Here is a 22,777-nt window from a genome sequence, read left to right on the forward strand (position 1 = left end):
TGCTGGCAGAACTCAGCAGGCCAGACCTCCTCCCATAGATGCTGTCTGGCCTGCTGAGTTCTGTCAGCATTTTGTGTTTTTCAAAATGTAATAGTATGCTTTATCATTAGGTAAGTACTTTTGACATACACTTACCAATGCCCTGCATAAAATTGAGCTATTTATTTCTGTACAATGTGAGAAGGAGCAGTCAGTAAATCAGTTTCAGTTCAAGTTCAAGTTTCATTCAACCATATGCATGTATACAGCAAAGCACAGCTTATATAGTCACTCTCACCACATAGGTATGATCCAGCACATACAGTCACAAAATAATATCAGCACAAGTCCCTGATTGTTATTACCTGGAGATTGACGTTGACATAAAGTGAGACAGTATAATGTTACTGGCACTTCTATAATAAAACAATCAGTATTAATTGTTGTTGATAGGTTGATTTTGTCAGTACATCAGTCTATAATCCCATGGCTACACTTTGAACTACTTACCTCCTAATCTCTAAATAATGGTCATCAGGTGATTAGAAAATGTTATTTAAATTCCGACATGTTGTTTATTGTGCTTTAATCACATAAGCAGGAATTGCTTGACTGTTGGTCTGATGCAGCAATAAATTTCACAGCTATTTGAGTCAACTGAGACATAGTAGCTCTTTTGCAGTTACTGACGTGAACCTTTGATTTAACCATTTTTGTGTGTTTTATTTCACAGACGCCAGCTTGGCTGGAGCAGATGATTGCTCATGTAACTTGGAGAGACCTCTTCTATAAACTGGCAGAAGCTCATCCTGACTGTTTGATGCTCAATTTTACTGTCAAGGTAAAACCACTTTGGTTGAGGTGCTTTTTCTCTTAGTCAGTCTTGAGATATGGCCAACACTAGCAGGGCCATTATTTATTGTCTATTTCTGTTGCCCAAATGAAGGTGGTTTTGAGCATCTTCTTGATCATTACAGTTCAGCTGATGAATCTATTTCCACAATAGTGTTGGCATGGGAGATCCAACATTTAGACTTAGCAATGAATAAGGAATAAAGCATAGGAAGGAGTACAGGAGAATGAGGAGAGATCTTTTAGAGGGGGAGTTCTTATAGAGCTATGCAGTGTTATGAGGCGAATACATAAGATGAATACTTGCAGGCTTTTTTCCCCTCAGGTTGAGTGAGACTAGCTCAAGTTCAAGTTTAATTGTCATTCAGCTGATCATGAATACAGCCTAATAAACAGCGATACTCTGGGGCAAAGGTACAAAACACGGTACCAAAAGTCATACACAGCACAAAGCACAAATAAAGTAGCAGTAAAATACATTCACACAGGAAATAGAAGTCCAAGTCGGAGTCCATGAATGTTGCAGCAGCCTGCAGTCGGACCTGATATAGCTCATCTTCAGCCAAGCAAACACTGTTGGACAGCACAGACTCCGACTTGTGGCTTGACGGCCACAAACGGGACACGGCGACCCGAGGCCACACAGCTCTCCCCTGCCGTACGTACAGCACAAGGCAGCACTAAGATACAATGACACAAAAATAGAGCACTGTGCAAGTCCATGAGCCCACAGCGGAACACAACACAGCTTGTCCTCCACCAAGCGAACAGTAAGAGAAGCTCTGAACTCTCCAGCACCAACTCTGACGCTTCCCTCCTGGATGGCTGCAAACAAGCAGCACCGTGGCTCGAGGTCTAATCCTCACCTCGACCGAGGCCCCCCAACTCTGTGGAACTAGAGGTCATAAGTTTAGGGTGAAAGGTGAAATATTTATGGGGAATTTGAGGGGGGAATCTTCTTCACTCAGAGGTTGGTGCAAGTGTGGAATGAGCAACTAGATTGGAACATTTAAGAGAAGTTTGAATAGGTGCTTGGGTTAGAAGTGTATGGTGAGCTGTAGTCCAGTTACAGGAAGGTGGGCATAGGCAAAAGACTAGGCCTGTTGGATTAGATGGGTCGAAAGGTGCGTGTCTGTGCTGTAGTGCCCTATGACTCTATGGTATATTAGGATTGTGTCCAAGATGAGGTTGTGGAGCACTATCAGAGCACCCGAAAGGAGTACATCATTTTGTACATGCTGCATCAGCTGTGTGTTGGTGGTGGAGGGAATGGGCAGCTCTGGTGATGAATGGGGCGCTAGTCAAACAGACTGCATTTTCCACGACAGTGTCAACATTCTTGAGTATTTTTTGGAGCTCTGATCAACCTGCGGTGTAGAATATTCGTCACCTTCCTGATTTGTGCCTTGCAGATAGTGGAAAAGTTTTGGTTTATGGAGGGAGAAGCTGCAAGATTCCCAAGACTCTGACCAATTCTTGTAACTGGCAGCTGGCCCCATTGAGCTTCCAGTCAATGGTAGCTGAGGATGCCGATAGCGATGCCACTGATGGTCAAGAATAACTGATTAGACCCTCATGTTGGAGATGCTCATTTCCTAGTATTTTGCCCTCCCACCCTTAACTGAATATTGTCCAACTCTTGCTGCATGTAGCTATGGACTAATTCACTTGCTGATGAATTACAAAAGGAATGAAATATTGTTCAATCATCGCAAGATCACCTTTCACTTCTGACCTTATTTTGGAAGAGAGATCAGTGTTGAGCAGTTGAAGATGGTTGGGCGCAACAAGCAGCCACAGCTGTCGGTGCTGTACCCCAGCATCAAATCACCAGGTTCAATCCTGACCCACTGTACTATCTTTGTGGAATTTTGCGACCATGTGAGTTTCCCCTGCTGCTCTAGTTTCCTCCCACATCTCAGAGAGGTACGGATAGGTTAATTGGTGATTTAAATTATGTCCAGATCTGTGGGGATATAAAACAAGGAGAAAAGGACTGAAAGGATTGCACTGTTGGCATAAACTAACTAAGTTAATGCCTCTATGTGTCATGGTAAATACATCGTACACTACTATCCTGAGCAATTTCTCCAGTAATGTTCTGGGGCTGAGTTGATTGTCTACTAACAATCATAGTCATCTTTGGATGCCAACCAACCACTGGAATAAGTTCCTGTTGGTTGCCGATTAACTTCAGTTTTACCAAGGCTGCTTGGTGTCACAATTGGTGAAATGACTGCTCTTAACAGCAAGGCAGCAATATTATCTCATCTCTGGAGTCTGTGACCTTTATAAAATCCAAATTGGCCATTGGTAAGCAAATTATTGAAGAACAAGTACCACTGGACAGAATTGTGCACACCATCTTCCATCATTTTTGCTGATGACTGAGTGGGTGTTGGGATATAATCTAGTTTGTATTTGTGCTGTTTTTGGTGAATGAGACATCACTGGAGAATTTTTCACGTTGTTTGATACATTGTACTGGAATAGCTTGGCTAGAGATTTGGCTTGTTCTACTGTAGTGGTCTTCGGTAGGCCATCTGAGATATATTCTGGTCCTAGCACACAGTGTGTCCAGTGCTGTAAGTCTTTCTTTGATAACATGTGGAATGAATTAAGTTGGCTACAAACCAACCTGTGAGGTCTGGGATCTCAGAAGGGAGCTGAGATAATCATTCTCTTAGCACCTCTGGCTAAACATGTTTTGGATTTCTGCACTCTTGCCTTTGGCAAATAATCAGGGCCATACCATTATTGAAATTGAGGATATTCCTGTAGTTTCTTACTCGTGTCAGCGGTTTAATTGTTCACCACCATTCATGAACCGGATTTGGCAGGGCTGCTAAGATTGGAATTGACCCATTGTTTGTAGGATTACTTGGTCATATTTATTGTACAATCGGCCCTTCTTATCCACGAGTTCCGCATGCGCGAATTCAACCAACTGTGAATCGAGAAAACCTGGAAGTGCTCTTTCAGCACTTGTTGTTAGCATGTATAGACTTTTTTTTCTTGTCATATTCCCTAAACGATGCAGTATAGCAACTATTTACATAGCATTTACATTGTATTAGGTATTATAAGTAATCTAGAGATGATTTAAAGTATACGGGAGGATGTGCATAGGTTATAGTGGATTGGAATTGAAAAAAACCAGAAGTTCTCTTACTAACTAAGTCAGAACAGGTACATTCGGTATTATTTAGCATCAGTTAGTCAAAGGTTTGTCTTAGTATATAGTATATACTTTACCTTTCTACACTTATAAAACACTTAAGAACATATGTTTCAGTGCCAGGCTTGGGAAGTTCCAGAGTTCGATCCAGTGACAGACCACTTCCGAGCATGCTCTCCATCCGTGCCTGGCTGATGTGGAAGATCAAAACCCCAAAACCCAATCATTAAACCACTGCGTTGCTTAGTAATAATTGTAGCTTTCATAGGGGCAGGGCCTTTCTCACTTTACCCTTTAAAATTGTTCTGATTGTTGACCGACTGCAGCCTAACGCTTTTCCAATGACTGATGGCGTTTCACCTCTTTCCGATCGCTTTATTACTTCCACTTTATTTTCAATCGTGATCGTGATTATTTTCGTGAACAGAAACACTGCGGGTTCAGAGCTCTGCGGGGTCCTAAAGACCACCGCATGGAGATAGGTTAAATAAGGTCTGGGATTCTGCTGGGAACTAAGGTCCACCACACTGAGACAGTTAAATAAGGGACTTGAGCATCCACGTTTTTTGGTAACCGCGAGGGGTCCCGGAAACAATCCCTCATGGATAAGGAGAGCCAACTGTATAACGTTAATGCTATTTAGCACACTATGGTTCTGTTTCAACATCACTGAATAGGCATCTCAAAGATACCACTTGAAACTTTTGCCATTTGGCATATTTTGCTATTAATGCTTTGCATTATTTTTCATGAACCCTACTGCATGCAATGCCTTCAACATATTCTCGTATTTCCTTCTTGCTCATTTATTTCTCACTTTCCTTTAAATACATCTAAACTATGTGTACTGCAATTATTTTCAGTGACTTACCTTATTCTAAGTAATTTTTGGATAGTTTCCATGTACTATTCTCAACAGTTTTATTTCTTTCTCAGACCTCTAATTTCTTCCCTGTGGAAATATCTTCTCTAGATCGACCCTAACAAAAATTCCTCATCAATTTTAAAACCTCTGTGGTCACATCTCTCAGCTCTCTTTCAATGGAAAGAAGCCCTGGACCTAAGGGTTTTTTTTTCTTCAATGGGTTTAATGCCTTAGTTCTGAAATCAGTTTCTAAATGCACCTCTATATACTGTATCTATAGAGTTTTAAAGTCAAGTTGATTGTCATATGCAATAACTGCACTCATTATATTCTCAAGTCCAGTAAGTTTGTCAACAAGACCTACCCTTCATGAAATCACCCTGACGGAACCACTTCTATCCAGATGTCATGCTATTTCTTCCTTAATGATAGCTTCAAGCATTTTCCCAACTACAGACGTTAAGAGACCTGGCCTATTGTTACCTTCCTTTTGCCTGTATCCTTTTTAGAAAGTGGGATAACATTCACTGTTCAGAATCCAGAGAATTTTAGTAAATTGTCACAAATTATCTTGGTTGAGAACATTGAGTTCAGAGCTGAGTGCAGTATTCTGTGATTGAGTGGTATTGCAACAACCTCAGCAAGACCGAGCAATTGATTGTGGACTTTAGGAAGGGGGAGTTGGGAAAACATACACCAGACCTCATTGAGTTGTTAGATGCTTCCAGTTCCTGGGTATCAACATCTTGGAGGATCTGTCTTGGGCCCAGCGCATTGATGCAATCATAAAGAATGCAGACCAGCTGTGCTACGTCATTAGGAGTTTGAGGAGATTTGGTGTGTCACCAAGGACTTTTGCAAATTTCTACGGTCTAACCATGGAGAGCATTCTGACTGGTTGCATCACAGTCTGGCATGGAGCCTCTAATGTACTGGATTGCAAAGAGCTGCAGAGGGTTGTAGACTCAGCCCTTTCCATGTAGACACAACCCTCCATGCCATCGAGGACATCTTCAAGAGCTGGTGCCTTAAGAATGTGGCATTTACTGTTAAGGGCCCTCAATATCCAGGACATGACCTCTTCTTATTACTATCTTTGGAAATTAGTGGAGGAACCCAAAGACCCCTCCACCATCAGTCTTCTGAATGATCCATGTTGTTCCTCTTTTACCCAATTTCTTTATTTTTGTAACTTATAGAAATTTTATAGAAAGTGTTATGTCTTGCACTGCATTGTGCCAAGAAACAACACATTTTACAACATGTAGTGCACCTGAATCTGAACCAAGATTCTGTGCTTTAAGACAGTACTCTATTATTGGCCAAACCCTTAATAGTATTAGTGTGCAGAGGGATCTTGGGGTCCAAGTTCATAGTCCCCTGAAAATGGCTGCACAAGTTGATGAGGCAGTAAAGAAGGCTGGCCTGCTTGCCTTAATTAGCCAAGGAATTTGAGTTCAAGAGTGGGGGAAGTTACATTGCAGCATTATGAAACTAATTAGGCCACATCTGGATTATTTATCTCAGTTCTGGTTGCCCCATTATAGGAAGGATGTTGAAGCTTGGATAAGGTGCAGAAGAGGTTCACCAGGAAGCTGCCTGGATTAGAGGGCATGTGCTATAAGGAGATGCTGGACAAACCTTGGTTGATTTCTCTGGAGCGGTGGAGGCTGAGGAAGATCTGATAGAGATATATAAGATTATGCAAGGCATAGATAGTGTAGACAGATAGTATCTTTATCCCAGGGTTCAAATATCTAATACCAGAGAGTCTGCATTGAAGGCGAGAGAGTGGTAAGTTCAAAGGGAGATAGATATGGGCAAGTGTTTTACACAGAGAGTAGTAGGTACCTGGAATACGATGCCTGGAGTGGTGGTGGTGGAGGCAGATATGATACGGGTGTTCTTAGGTAGGCACATGAATGTGCAGGGAATAGAAGGATATGGGCATTGTGTAGGTAGAAGGGATTAGGTTAGTTATCCAGATGGGCCTGTTCCTGCCCTATACTGTTCTATATTCTACGTTTAAAACAACTTCTCTGCTATTCTTGCATGTTCTTGTTTATTACGGCTTATGATGAATTTGAGCCCCTACTTTCTTTTGTTTCATAGTAATTAACGAAAGTGATCACCTTATTTAATCATAAGAAGGCAAACAATTACTTGTCAACACAAGTGAATCTGCAGATGCTGGAAATAAATAAAAACACAAAATGCTGGCAGAACTCAGCAGGCCAGACAGCTTCTATGGGAGGAGGTAGTGACGACATTTCGTGCCGAAACCCTTCATCAGGAGTTTCAGCCCGAAACGTCGTCACTACCTCCTCAATTAGATGCTGTCTGGCCTGCTAAGTTCTGCCAGCATTTTGTGTTTTTATAAAAAAAATTACTTGTTTTCAGTTAGCGTAAAGATCGGTTTTATCTGACTGGAAGTGTTAGTGCAAACAGAATAGAATTATGTAGAGGCAGTGTAAAATGAAACCAAATATGGGATCTCAGAAATGTTTCTGAAGAGCATTGATTATGGCAGCCAAGTTTCCTATTTCAGAAACAGGAAGATGTTGCCTGACCTGTTAAGTACTTTCGGCATTTTGTGGATGTGGTTCTAGGTTTCCAGCATCTGCAGAATCTCTTGTGTTTATTATTTCAGAAAAAAACAGGTGAGAAATGTTGTGTCTAACAACTTTAAAGAAATGGCATATACGGATACGATAGGGTCTTTTAAGGTACTCCTGGATAGGTACATGGAGCTTAGAAAAATAGAAGGCTATGGGTAACCCTAGGGAATTTCTAAGGTAAGGACATGTTCGGCACAGGTTTGTTGGGCTAAAGGGCCTGTATTGTGCTGTAGGTTTTCTGTGTTTCCATGTTTCTATTCCCATTCATGCAGGCTGCTGCACTCTAGGCACAGGGATTGGGAGCAGAGCTCAGCATGCTTAGAGTCTTGCAGGACATGGAGCCCATAGATGGGTTGATTTCAATGAAATATTACCTATTTCCCATGCACTTCCTTCCCAAGCAGAGTCTTTAAACAATCTTATTTCATATTTAACCATAAGTATGGCTTGTGATAATACGTCTGCATGATACAGTGTGCTTTCAGAGAAACTTGAGAGACTACGTTCATTTTCTGACACTGTTTATAGAACAATTGTCAGTCACACGTTAACACCCAGATTGCATCTGTGGCTATGACTGCTTTTTAGCCACAAGTAAATGCCTCTAACAGTGAAAAAATAAATTATTGCTTAAGTAGAGTGAGATATAAACTAATAGAGTAAATTGGCTCATCCATTTGTAACAAAGCGGAGAGGAATTTTCCACTCAAAGGCTGGTACACCTTTGGAATTCTCTACCCCAGAGAGCTGTGGAGGTGAAGTCATTGAATATATTCAAGGCAGAAATTGGCTGACATTTTACCTACAAAGCAGAGAAGGGAAATGGGAAAAAGGCAGGAAAATTATGTCCAGGCTAAGATAGGACTAGCCATGTTCTTATTGAATGGCAGAGCAAGTCAAAGGGTCAGGTATCTTGCTTCTGTTTCTTCTGTTCTTACGAGTGGTGAATGTTGACCCTTCCTTCTCCAATCTGCTGCATTGTGGTCATGAAATTTCGGTGGGGGGGGGGGGGGTTCTGTGGATCCACACTTGCTTTGGGTTTGTCACCTTTGTTCAGTATAGGCAGGAATCCATAGAACCTTTCATGAATCCTAGGATTGCTTCTTGCCCTTGATCTTCCAAGAACAGGAGTATGCCCATTGTACTGGTGAAGTCTTTTCAATGTGAAGATGAACTGTCTGTAACAATGTTGGACAAATATTAAGTCATATAATTCAAAATCAATCCGATGAAGGAAAATGTTGCTTTCTTCTTATACACTTATTCAGGAGGACCTAAGTTGTCTTCTATTACCTTTTAAGTTCACTCATACTGTATTTTTCTGCCCATCTTTTTGTCTCACCACAGCTGATCTCAGATGCTGGATACCAGGGGGAAATTACCAGTGTGTCAACGGCCTGCCAGCAGCTGGAGGTCTTCTCCCGAGTCCTACGCACATCCCTCGCCACACTTGTTGATGGAGGTGAAGAACATTTGGAGAAAAACCTGCCTGAATTTGCAGTGAGTGCCTTTCTATTTATTTTGATGTGTTAAAGGGGTTATCACCGAGTTCTTTGTTGCAATGCAGTTTATTTATGAAGGAGCAAACTTCGCAACAGCCCACCTTTGTTCCAGACTCCAGATTTGCCCTGCCTGTTGATACAGTACAATTGCACAGATGTGGCTTACAGTAATTTATAAGCAAGTGAAATTGCAGCTTCCCCCTAGATCTGACACTAAATTTCACACTCTGGAGGTTGGTGGCCTGATCTCTGCGAGTTTGGACGCCCAGTTGTGGCCTGTCCTGGGTGCAGGTTATTGGGAAAGGGGTTTGTTTTCCAGCCCTGAGAAAGGGTCTCAGCTTGAAACATCAACTGTTCATTAATTTCCATAGATGCTGCCTGACCTGCTGAGTTTCTCCAGCATTTTGTGTGTGTTGTTTTGCTGTTGTTGCTTTATTGTATGTTGGCTGTGTGTTATTCTGCTGGACGACGAGGGCATTCGATGTTAGTGCCGGAATGTGTGGTGGTGCCCACAGCACCTAGAGCATTACAGCACAGCCCTTTGGCCCGCAATGCTGTGCCGACCTCTTAACCTACTCTAAGATCAATTTGACCCTTCCGTCCTATGTAACCCTCCATCTTTCTATCCATGAGTCTATCTAAATGCCTCTAATGTAACTGCCTCTACCACCACCACTGGCAGTGTGCTCCATGCCCTCATCACTCTCTATAAAAAAAAACTCTGTCCCCCTCCCGCATACTTGACTTCAATCACCTTAAAGTTACTCTCTCTCATATTAGCCATTTTTACCCAAGGAAGGTCTCTGGCTGTTCCATTCAATCTACACCTCTTATCATCTGTAAGGTCACCTCCCATCCTCCTTCGCTCCAGAGAGAAAAGTCCTGTTCTTGCTCAGCTTATCCTCATAAAACGTGCTCTCTAATCCAGGCAGCATCTTTGCACCATCTCTTATGCTTTCACATCCCCCCTGCAATGAGATGACCAGAACTGAACACAATATTCTGAGTCCTTGGGTTGTGTTGGTTGTTATTGATGACGACGCATTTCACGGTATGATTCAATGTACATGTGACTAACAAATAACTCTAATCTAATCTAAACCTCCTCCAGCAGGAGTTCAAATCTCTGTAAATGTTGCTACAATTTATATATTCTCTGAGGGAGTGTTTGCCCCATGACATGCTGGGCTACTGATTTTCTGATCAGATTTTTAGTTTATGGATCACAAATCATCCTGTGAAACTACTGTCTTAAGACAGGTTTTGGTAGCCAGTCTGCAGGTATGACTAACATTGACTGATATCTTGACTTTTCAAGAACTCGGTGAGTTCCATCCATTTTCACTGTTCTTGCTGTTTGGGCTACTTCACTGACCTACAGGCAAGCTTAGAGCAGCTTTACACTTCCAGTCAACAGTTCTGAGGAATCACCACTGTTTGCCACAAGGCTGCTGGTTGTTATTGTTCCAGGCTTGTATAGGGCTTCTCTTCCACTTCAACAGTTTAAATCTTCCTCTGCAAGTCGATCCTTGCTTTTCCACACAGTAGATCATGTACACCCATTCACGCTGATGACTGCTCCCTATTGCCTTTAAACTTTTGCTTGGATTTTATCAGTCATACAGAACTGTGCGAAAGTCTTAGGCTCAAGTCAACGCACTTTTGTCAACATAGAGTGGAGAGCGCATTTGTAAATCAGGCAGGAACAAAGGATGTTGGGAATAGTGAGGGTGGAGTGCCGCAGACAGAGTGAGCGATAGCTAACATGAAAGAGTAGCAGAGATTGGGGATGACACAGGTGCAGACACACCCAGCCCTGAGACAACAGGCAAGGTCTGTTGATTCCAAACAATTGGTTTATTGTTCATTACAGAATATCTTTCTAGTGCTTCCTGCTCACTCCCCTCTCCCTTCCAATTTTGTCAACCATGATATCCCTCTCCCTGTCCCCTTCCCACTCTCAGTCCACAGTAGAGACCAGATTTATCATCATTCATGTAGGTCATGAAATTTTTTTTTTGCAGCAGTACAAGTGCAATGCTTAAAATGACTGCAGTACTGTGCAGTTGCTTTAGGCACCCGAACTCAATGTATGTGCCTAGGACTCGTGCACAGCACTGTATATGATTGAAACACAGGTGTGCGCCAGTTAATGTCCATTCAGACAACGTCTGATTGCTTATACGTCAGAGAAAGTGACGTAGTGGACATAACCAGTCTCGCATATCGCACGTCTCTTGAGTGTAGTAGCGTTATCTCTCTGTTTAATTTTCTTTCAAAAATATTGCCGTAAAGTGCATCATGGCTTCCAAATGCAGGAAAACCACTCCTAGTGATAGTAGCAGCAAGAGGCAAAGGAAAAGTATTGATTTGGAATTGAAACAAAAGGTTATTAAACAATATGAAGGTGGAAAACCAGTGAATGCTATTGCTCGGGATTTAGGCATGTCGCACTCAACAATCACAACAATCCTGGAGTTAAGAGAGGCGGGACTGTGCAGGCGTGTGACGGCGGGCAGTGAAGTGGGGAAGATTTAAAAAGGGCAGAAATACTGAATCGGTTTTCATTTGGAGAAGGAAGTCGGAGAATCAGAACGGGAGTGTGGCAGGAGCCATCTTGAATTTTACTTATTCTCATCAGAGTTAAGAGAGGCGGGACTGCGCAAGCATCTGATAGCGACCTGTGAAGCGGGGAAGATTTAAAAAGGACACAGCCTTACACAGCAGGCAGCGTTGTTTACGGGCAGCGGAGTGAGCCGGGAGCAGAGTGAAGGCTTAAGGGCTTGGGCTCAACGGGCTTAGGCGGAAGCGGGCAAAGCAAGGTAGGTTTAGGTTTCAGTTTTTTCCTGTTATTTGAGGAAAGGGGGAGGTATGAGTGTGAGGGCAGCTTGTTGTTCTCGGTGTCGGATGTGACAGGTCCTGGAGTCTCCGAGCCTCCTGGATGTCCACATCTGTGCCAGGTGCACCGAGTTGCAGCTCCTAAGGGACCATGTTAGGGAACTGGAGATGCAGCTCGATGACCTTCGCCTAGTCAGGGAGAGTGAGGAGTTGATAGAGAGGAGTTACAGGTAGGTGGTCACACCGGGGCTACAGGAGGCAGACAAGTGGGTCACGGTTAGGAGGGGTAAAGGGAAGAGTCAGGTAGAGTACCCCAGTGGCTGTACCTCTTGACAATAAGTACTCCTGTTTGAGTACTGTTGGGGGGGGGGGGGGTAGAGTCAGCCTACCTGGGGGAAGCAACAGTGGCCGTGCCTCTGGCACAGAGTCCGGCCCTGTAGCTCAGAAGAGGAGGGAAAGGAAGAGGAGGGCAGTAGTAATAGGGGATAGGGGGTCAGATAGGCGATTCTGTGGACGTAATCAGGAGACTCGGATAGTAGTTTGCCTCCCTGGTGCCAGGGTTCTGGATGTTTCTGATCGCGTCCAAGATATCCTGAAGTGGGAGGGTGAAGAGCCAGAGTTTGTGGTACATATAGGTATCAATGATATAGGTAGGAAAAGGGAAGAGGTCCTGAAAGGAGAATATAGGGAGTTAGGAAGGCAGTTGAGAATAAGGACCACAAAGGTAGTAATCTTAGGATTACTGCCTGTGCCACGTGACAGTAAGAGTAGGAATGGAATGAGGTGGAAGATAAATGCGTGGCAGAGGGATTGGAGTAGGGGGCAGGGATTCAAGTTTCTGGATCATTGGGACCTCTTTTGGGGCAGGTGTGACCTGTACAAAAAGGACGGGTTACACTCGAATCCTAGGGGGACCAATATCCTGGTGGGGAGATTTGCTAAGGCTACTGGGGAGACTTTAAACTAGAATGGTTGGGGGGTGGGAATCAATTTGAAGAGACTAGTGGAGAGGAGGTTAGTTCACAAATAGAGAAAGCTAGTAGACAGTGTGTGAGGGAGTATAGGCAGGTAATAGAGAAGGGGAGTGCTCAGACCAAAGATGTAGGGGAGAAGGAAGAAAAAGATAATAAAGTTGATCACATCGTTAGGGATAAACAGAGAAGGAGAGGTGGAGAGTTTCTTAAATGCATCTATTTTAATGCTAGAGCATTGTTAGAAAGGTGGATGAGCTTAGAGCATGGATTGATACCTGGAAATATGATGTTGTAGCTATTAGTGAAACATGGTTGCAGGAGGGGTGTGATTGGCAACTAAATATTCCTGGATTTCGTTCCTTCAGGTGTGATAGAAACAGAAGGGCAAGAGGAGGAGGTGTTGCATTGCTTGTCCGAGAAAATATTACAGCGGTGCTTTGGCAGGATAGATTAGAGGGCTCATCTAGGGAGACTATTTGGGTGGAATTGAGGAATGGGAAAGGTGTAGTAACATTTATAGGGGTGTATTATAGACCACCTAATGGGGAGCGAGAATTGGAGGAGCAAATTTGTAAGGAGATAGCAGATATTTGTAGTAAGCACAAGGTTGTGATTGTGGGAGATTTTAATTTTCCACACATAGACTGGGAAGCCCATTCTGTAAAAGGGCTGGATGGTTTGGAGTTTTAAAATGTGCAGGATAGTTTTTTGCAGCAATACATAGAGGTACCGACTAGAGAAGGGGCAGTGTTGGATCTCCTGTTAGGGAATGTGATAGGTCAGGTGATGGATGTATGTGTTGGGGAGCACTTCGGGTCCAGTGATCACAATACCATTAGTTTCAATATAATTATGGAGAAGGATAGGACTGGGCCCAGGGTTGAGATTTTTGATTGGAGAAAGGCTAGCTTTGAGGAGATGCGAAAGGATTTAGAAGGAGTGGATTGGGACAATTTGTTTTATGGGGATGATGTAATATAGAAATGCATGTCATTTAAAGGTGAAATTTTGAGGGTACAGAATCTTTATGTTCCTGTTAGGTTGAAAGGAAAGGTTAAAAGTTTGAGAGCGCCATGGTTTTCAAGGGATATTTGAAACTTAGTTCGGAAAAAGAGGGAGATCTAGAATAAATATAGGCAACATGGAGTAAATGAGGTGCTCGAGGAATATAAAGAACGTAAAAAGAATCTTAAGAAAGAAATTAGAAAAGCTAAAAGAAGATACGAGGTTGCTTTGGCAAGTAAGGTGAAAATAAATCCAAAGGGTTTCTACAGTTATATTAATAGCAAAAGGATAGTGAGGGATAAAATTGGTCTCTTAGAGAATCAGAGTGGACAGCTATGTGTGGAGCCGAAAGAGATGGGGGAGATTTTGAACAATTTCTTTTCTTCGGTATTCACTAAGGAGAAGGATATTGAATTGTATAAGGTAAGGGAAACAAGTAGGGAAGTTATGGAAACTATTACTATTAAAGAGGAGGAAATATTGACACTTTTAAGGAATATAAAAGTGGATAAATCCCCAGATCCTGACAGGATATTCCCTAGGACCTTGAGGGAAGTTGGTGTAGGAATAGCAGGGGCTCTGACAGAAATATTTCAAATGTCATTAGAAATGGGGATGGTGCCAGAGGATTGGCATATTGCTAATGTGGTTCCAATGTTTCAAAAGGGTTATAAGAGTAAACTTAGCAATTATAGGCCTGTAAGTTTGACGTCAGTGGTGGGTAAATTAATGGAAGGTATTCTTAGAGATGGTATATATAATTATCTGGATAGACAGGGTCTGATTAGGAATAGTCAGCATGGATTTGTGCATGGAAGGTCACGTTTGACAAATCTTATTGAATTTTTTGAAGAGGTTACGAGGAAAGTTGACGAGGGTAAAGCAGTAGATGCTGTCTATATGGACTTCAGTAAGGCCTTTGACAAGGTTCCGCAGGGAAGGTTAGTTAGGAAGGTTCAATCGTTGGGTATTAATATTGAAGTAGTAAAATGGATTCGACAGTGTCTAGATGGGAGATGCCAGAGAGTAGTGGTGGATAACTGTTTGTCAGGTTGGAGGCCGGTGACTAGTGGTGTGCCTCAGGGATCTGTATTGGGTCCAATGTTGTTTGTCATATACATTAATGATCTGGATGATGGGGTGGTAAATTGGATTAGTAAGTATGCAGATGATACTAAGGTAGGTGGCATTGTGGATAATGAAGTAGGTTTTCAAAGCTTGCAGAGAGATTTAGAAGAGTGGGCTGAACAATGGCAGATAGAGTTTAATGCTGATAAGTGTGAGGTGCTACATTTTGGTAGGAATAATCTAAATAGGACATACATCATAAATGATAGGGTATTGAAGAATGCAGTAGAACAGAGTGATCTAGGAATAATGGTGCATAGTTCCCTGAAGGTGGATTCTCATGTGGGTAGGGTGGTGAAGAAATCTTTTGGTATGCTGGCCTTTATAAATCAGAGCATTGAGTGTAGGAGTTGGGATGTAATGTTAAAACTGTACAAGGCATTGGTGAGGCCAAATTTGGAGTATTGTGTACAGTTCTGGTCACCGAATTATAGGAAAGATATCAACAAAATAGAGAGAGTACAGAGAAGATTTACTAGAATGTTACCTGGGTTTCAGCATCGAAGTTACAGGGAAAGGTTGAACAAGTTAGGTCTTTATTCTTTGGAACTTAGAAGGTTGAAGGGGGACTTGATAAAGGTATTTAAAATACTGAAAGGGATAGATCGAGTTGACGTGGATAGGCTTTTTCCATTGAGAGTAGGGGAGATTCAAACAAGAGGACATGATTTGAGAGTTAGGGGGCAAAAGTGTAAGGGTAACTCGAGGGGGAATTTCTTTACTCAGAGAGTGGTAGCTTTGTGGAATGAGCTTCCAGTAGAAGTGGTAGAGGCAAGTTTGGTATTGTCATTTAATGTAAAATTGGATAGGTATATGGATAGGAAAGGGATAGAGGGTTATGGGTTGAGTGCGAGCCAGTGGGACTAGGTGAGTGTCAGCGCCAGCACGGACTAGAAGGGCTGTGATGGCCTGCTTCCGTGCTGTAATTGTTATATGGTTATAACATCATTAACCACACACTGCCTGTGTGCTATAGGAGAATTAAAATGTCCTGGATGACACAAATGCTATTTTAGGATGCCCTTCTAAACTGCTATGGCAGTGAAATGGAGAAAAACTGCTAAGAAGGCATATCTTTCAAGATTTTGCTAATTGTTGATAATGCTCCAGGATATCCCCTTTTCATTGGTGTCCTCCACCCCAAAATCAAAGTGGTGTTTCTCCCACCAAACACCACCTCTTTAATACAGCCAATGGACCAAGGGGTTATTTCTGCTTTTAAGGCCTACCACCTGAGGAGGGAGGACTTTTGCTCAGGCTGTTGCTGCAGCAGATGACACTGAAATGGTTTTGGAAAGAGTACAACATCTACCACTGCACAAAGAACCTTGCTTGGGCCTGGGATGAAGTAACCAAAGAATGCATGAATGGCATATGGAAGAAAATATTGAAGCGGTATGTGCATGACTTCTAAGGAATTTGAAAAGGTTGAGGAGATTGCAAAGATTAATAAAGCTGTTGTCGACATTGCAAACAACAACCTGAACTTGGGCATAGATGATGAGGACATTAAAGAACTTCTAGAGGTGGTTCCTGAGGAACTAACAAATGAAGAGATGCTGGAGCTAGACTCAAGAGCGAATAGCTGAAGAAGAGACAAGGGAAAAGGCAGCCGCAGAAGAAGAAAATGAACAGGTGCAGAAGAGGTTCACTTTTAAGGGGTTTGCCAAATTCTTTGCAGGCCTGAACAGCTTGCTGAAGAGATGGACCCAAACACAGAACACCTTTCACTGATAGAGAGGAATGCTCATGTAGTGTTTGTTGCATATAGAGAAATTTATGAAGAAAAGAAAAAGCAAACAACACTGGATATACCCCTGAAGAAGCCAGCACCTCCTGAAGAAGTGGAACACTGAGGAAGTTGAGAACAATGATATGGATGAACCTGATTCTCTTTGATAAATTGTGTGTGATATAGGCTAAGAAAGTGTTTACATAAAAGCTTAAAAAGTGAAAAAAATTAAAAAGTTTAAAATGAAATAGAAAATTATAGTGTATGAATGTATTATAGTGCACAGTATACAGTTTTAGTGTAAGCTCTTGGTTATTTAGTCAATACAGGTAGGTTTGCTAAGTATATAATATGGTGTTCGCACAACATCCAAATCACATAAGATCCGACTTCACAGAACGTATCGTGGATGTTAAGCGATGCATACCTGGATATCCTTTGTTATGGTAGCTGGAATGCACGCTGTGTTCAGCTGGCCCTGTCCCAGCAGTGTGTGCAGTAAATCGTCCATTTCCATGTCCCATCTGATTTCTTTACTGGTGGATTGATGAGGGTTACAATGATTTCAACACCCTTGATCAATCAGAGACTGATCAGCCCTTTCTAAACCCCCCTCAGTTTCTGTAGGAAATAAGGAAACTCCTGTTTTGCATGTCTACTCATAGTTTCTCCTCCTCCCCTGCTATCTTCATTTCAATGGAGTGGACTTGCCCACAGTCATGTTTTTGTCCTGAGGATCTTTCTTAACTATTGTTCAGTACCTGACTTCTGCTGATTATCCATCTCCATGTCATTGAGTCTCCAGGACACTAACCCCCTTGCTTTATAAAAGGCCAGGAAAGTAATTGTTCTAACCCAACTTGTGTGTTTGATTTCTTGGATTCTAGTAACTTTGCAGTGAGTCCTGATTTTATATTTATAGACATGTGCTTTAGATTGCAGTTCCCTTACTATTCCATGTTGTTGATTGTAATGTGCCTTTTGCTCTTTGTGCAATCACTTGAATTGAGTGTCATGTTTTCCTAAGGGATCGTCTATTGGTGGGTCCTCAGGAGGCTGTCGAGGCCGATCCGGGATCCATGTATTCTAGTGTAGTGTGGGCAGGAGTAAGTAGTGGTTGGGTCAGTCTTCCCTTTTGCAGCTGTCGTTTGCTCTCTGTGGCACAGGGAAGGTCTGATTCAATAATCTTGTGTTGGCAGATGACTAGTTCAGAAACAGGTTTAATATCACTGGTATATGTTGTGAAATTTGTTACTTTGTGGTAGCAGTGTATTGCAATATGTAATAAAAACAACAGTAATTGCAATAAGAAATATGTGTGTGTGTTTGTACTGAATTAAATAAATAGTGCAAAAAACATAAATAGTGAGGTAGATTCATTAGAAATCTGATAGTGGAGGGGAAGAAACTGTTCTTAAAACGTTGAGTATGTGTCTTCAGGCTCCCGCACCCCCTCCTTAATGGTAGCTACGAGAAGAGGGCATGTCCTGGATGAATGGAGTTCTTAATGATGGGTGCAGCATTTTGAGACGTCGCTTTTGAAGATATCCTTGATGCTGGGGAAGCTAGCGCCCATGAAAGGAGCCAGCTGAATTTGCAACTTCCTGCTGCTTTTCCTGATCCTGTGCAGTAGCCCCTCCGTACCAGATGGTGATGCAACCAGTTAGAATGTTCTCCACGTTGCATTTGTAGGAATTTGCAGTAACATACCAAATCTCCTCAAACTTCTAATGAAATATAGTTGCTGTTGTGCCTTCTTTGTAATTGCATTAATACATTGGGCCTAGGATAGATGTTCAAAGATGTTGACACCCAGAAACTTGAAATTGCTCACCCTTTCCACTGATGAAGACTTGTGTGTGTTCTCTTGACTTCCCCTTCTTCAAGTCCTTGGTCGTACTGATGTTGAGTGCAGGGTTGTTCTTGTGACACTACTGAACCAACTGATCTAACCCACTCCTGTATGCCTCCTCGTCACCACCTGAAATTTTGCCAGCAATAATTATGTTATCTGCAAATTTATCAGTGGTGTTTGAGCTGTGCTTAGCCATACGGTTGTGGGTATAGAGAGAGTAGAGCAGTGAGCTAAGTATTTCTGAAGTGTTGATTATCAACAAAGAGATGTTATTTCTGATCCGTACTGATTGTGGTCTCCTGATGAGAAAGTCAAGAATCGATTTGCTGAGTGAAGTACAGTGGCTCATGTTTTGGAGCTTGTTGATTAGAGCTGAGGGTATGATTGTGTTGAACGCTGAGCTGCAATCAATAAACAGTAGCCTGACGTAGGTATTGCTATTGTCCAGGTGATCCTAGGCCGAGTGGAGAGCCGGTGAGATTGCACCCACAGTAGACCTGTTGTAGGCTTAGGCAGGAGTTGATTCTGGCCCTGACTAACCTTTCAAAGCACCTTTCAAACCTTTCAAAGTGATAGCCATTGAGGCAGCTCAGCCTGCTCTTGGGCACTGGTATGATTATCGCCCCTTTGAAGAAGATGGAAATCTCTGACTGTACAGTGAGAGATTGAAGTTGTCCTTAAACACTCCCATCAGTTGGTTGGCAGAGAGTTTCTGAGCTCTACCAGGTACACCATCAGGGCCTGGTGCTTTGCAAAGGTTCACTCTCTTGAAAGATGTTCTGACATCGGCCTCTGAGACAGAGATCGTAGAGTCACCAGATGCTGCTGAGATTTTCCTTCTAAGAGCATGCATAAAAGGCACTGAGTTAATCGGGGAGTGAAGCATCACAGCCCTTTATGATACTCGGCTTTGCATTGTATGAAATAATGGCCTGTAAACCCTGCCAGAGCTGAGGTGCATCCAAATCTGTTTCTAACCTCAATCAGAATTGTTTATTCACTCTAAATAGCCTTATGTAGGTCGTATCTGGACTTCTTGTATAGTTCTGGATCACTAGTCTTGAATTTCACTTTCTATCCCTGAGCAGACTATGAATCTCCTGGTTTATCCACGGCTTTTGGTCTGGATATATCTGGTATGTTCTCAAAGGCACACGCTCATCCACACAGGTCCTGATGAAGTTGGTGGCAACTGTAGTGCATTCATTCAGATTCGAAGATAAATTCCTTGAATATTATTCAGTCCACTGACTCGAAGCAGTCCTGTAAGCATTCCTCCACCTTCCTTGACCGTACTCTCTTTGTCCTCACCACTGGTGCAGGAATCTTTAGACTCTGCCTGTAAGCCAGAAGTAGAAGTGCAGCCAGGTGACTGGATTTCCAAAGTGCGTGCATGGGATGGCACAGTCAGCGTACTTGATGGTAGTGGAGTTACTCAGATATTCCTTGATTTAAAAAGAAATGCTTCCCAGATCTAATGCTGATTAGTAAAAAGGTTTTAGATAAAATTACAATTGTGTCAGTTTGTAGCCTCTGTTTCAGAGTAAATTAATCTAAACAAATATTTTTATTTTTTTACTTTATCCTGGCAAGGTATTGCTGAAATGAAGACTGCATTTCTTTCAGCATATGTGAAGTATTTAAAGAATGTCCCATACCTCTTCACTGCATTCATTGTATTTTTTGAGTAGAGGATGTTACTTTGAGGAAGCATTTGGAGAAGACTGATCATAATTTCAAAGATATGAGCTAATTTCAGTGTTTAAAAAGGTAGCTTATCCCAGAGGAACCATAAGGAAAATTCAATCTTAAATAAAGTTGCTGTCTCAACCTGGTTTCCCTCAGTAAGTCATAGACTTTTCTTGCTATTTCACTATTTGCTTTCTACTAAATAGGAACTCTTTTTTTCTGCTTGAAGCTACCTTTGAATTGTTACATTTCTTGTGTAAGTTGACTGTACATTTAATGTATTTTTTTCACAACACCGCTGTTGATAATTTCCACAGAAAATGGTATGTCATGGGGAGCACACATACCTGTATGCTCAGTCTATAATGTCTGTGTTGGCCCAGGAAGAGCAAGGGGGTGCAGCTGTCCGAAGAATTGCACAGGAAGTTCAGAGATATGCACATGAGAAGTAAGTATACAATCAATCTATGAGACTTTGGCAAATTTTAAAGACTATTTTTAATCATAGACTGCTGACTCTTCATTCTTTTCCTGAATTGCTTGAGCGTACATTTCCATTGCCTTTGGTCATCCTGCATTACCACCATCAGGTGTGGGCATGGGGCTCATCCATTCCTTCTGTCCATGATCACAAATCGTCTTGCATTGCCTCATACATGGCTACTTGTCTTATTCTATTACCAGCACCTCATCCATGGGCACTTTCAATCATTCATACATTGGCACAGATCATTTTGAATAACCTCTTGCAGTGGGCAATAATAATCTTCTTTTACATATCTCACACATGACCAATTGTAATAAAAACAGAACTGCACATCAGATCAGGTAGCAGAGCTAACATTTCAAGTCAACAATTTGTTGGGCTGCAGGGTGGGGAAGTAGGGGTGATATCTCTGACAGGGTAAAACTGGGTGCAGATGGGGGCACAATATTTAATTCTGCAAATTCAGGTAACAATTTCTATTTTCATCAGTGGTCCACGTGTGATACTGACTCAGCTCAGTTGTGTTTTTTTCTCATCTGGGAGTGAAGGACCTCACCAGCCTGTCGGCGATGTCCCTCTACTCTGCATTTCTCAGCTCCTACATTCTCTTGTCAGTGTTCTCGCTCACTACCTGCTGCTGTTCACCCAGTGACCATTACACATTATCTCACTTTATCCTATCCCAGACATCCCTACGTCAGTAGATATAGAAATGGGCAAAATATCTTGCGTGTCACTCAGACCATTCACTTGCCGTCTTTTAGTGCTACATATATTACCACGTGCCTCTGATATGGTCAATTTCCATTACTTCATGTGTGGATATTAGTCACCTAGCATTACTTCATCCATTGGTACCTTAACTTCTTGTTATCTGGATACAGATTTGCTTGTATTACCTCATGCATAGAGACTATACAGCAATTTTTTTGCTGGCATTTTTGGGTTTTGGACATTGTTAACAAGACTAGCATTTATCGTTCCTACTTAATTGCTGTTTGGATGGTAGTGACAAGTCACCTTCTCAAACTGCTGCAGCCCCTCTTGTGGAGGTGCTGCCACAGAGCAGTTGGATGAGAAGTTCCAGGACTGAGATCCAACATTGTATCTTAGAATACTTGCAAGGGGAATGTAGAGTTGGTGACAGGTTTCTGAGGTGATGTTGTCGTAGCTTTGGTGAGTAATTACAGAGCATTTTGTTCATGCTGTACGCTGAACAAGTGAGCAAGAGTGCAGGTAATCCATGATTAAAGTGGTTTAGGGATGGCCATTTGAACAGACAACTTTGTCTTACATGATATCAAGCAACTTGTGTGTTATTAGATCTGCAAGTGCAGAGTATTCTACAATGTTCTTGGCTTCTGTCTTGTAAATGGTGGAAAAATCTGTGGCATTAGAGGTTGGGTTACTTGCTCAGGACACCCAGCTGCATAACCATGGTTAGTACCTGTGGCTTTCTGGTCAGTGGTGATACCCCAGAATATTAACTCAACAGTAGTAATGCCACTGATTGTCAAGGATAGGTGGTTAGACTCTTGTTAGAGGAGGACATTGCCAGACACCTTACGTTCGTTGAAATGCACAAAGAATGCCTTACTTGCGTCAAATCGGTGAGGATCGTGTTGGGTAGCCCGCAGGTGTTGCCACAATCTTGGCACCAACGTAGACCGTTACTTGCCACTTAAGGACTTGCTGTACGCAAGCTTGAGCTGCTTCATTTACTAAGTGAAATTAAGCTATGCTTAATTCTGCATGCAATTCCTCAGTACGCAAAGCAGCACAATACATGGCAAACGTCACCATTTCTTACCTTCTGAAGAAAGGTTAGTTATGACCGAAGGAGCCACAAATGGTCAAGCCTAGGACATGTGCTCATAAGAAACTTTTGAAGTGGTGGTTTGGAAGAATTATTAAGTTTTGGGGATGCTAAGTTGGTGCCAAAATTGTGGTCACACCTGAGGGCTACCCAGCGTAGTCCTCTCCAATTTGATTTGATACAAACAATGCATTTCTTTGTACGTTTCAATGTACATGCGACAAATAAAACTAATCAGTAACAGCCTTTGTGTGATGCA

At 42.2% G+C, this 22,777-nt stretch overlaps 1 protein-coding gene across 2 annotated transcripts in view; it reads left to right on the forward strand.

The window, feature by feature from the left end:
- The window catches only part of nelfcd (negative elongation factor complex member C/D), a 100,668-nt gene that overhangs the window by 25,277 nt on the left and 52,614 nt on the right, over window positions 1-22,777 (forward strand). For both annotated transcript variants that reach the window (XM_059980357.1, XM_059980358.1), the window contains exons 5-7: window positions 713-820; window positions 8,840-8,992; window positions 20,533-20,663. In XM_059980357.1, the coding sequence (XP_059836340.1) occupies window positions 713-820; window positions 8,840-8,992; window positions 20,533-20,663 (392 nt within the window). The remainder of the gene's footprint in view (window positions 1-712; window positions 821-8,839; window positions 8,993-20,532; window positions 20,664-22,777) is intronic.

Source organism: Hypanus sabinus, chromosome 9 (genome assembly GCF_030144855.1).
Source record: "Hypanus sabinus isolate sHypSab1 chromosome 9, sHypSab1.hap1, whole genome shotgun sequence".
Classification (NCBI taxonomy): Eukaryota; Metazoa; Chordata; class Chondrichthyes; order Myliobatiformes; family Dasyatidae; genus Hypanus; species Hypanus sabinus.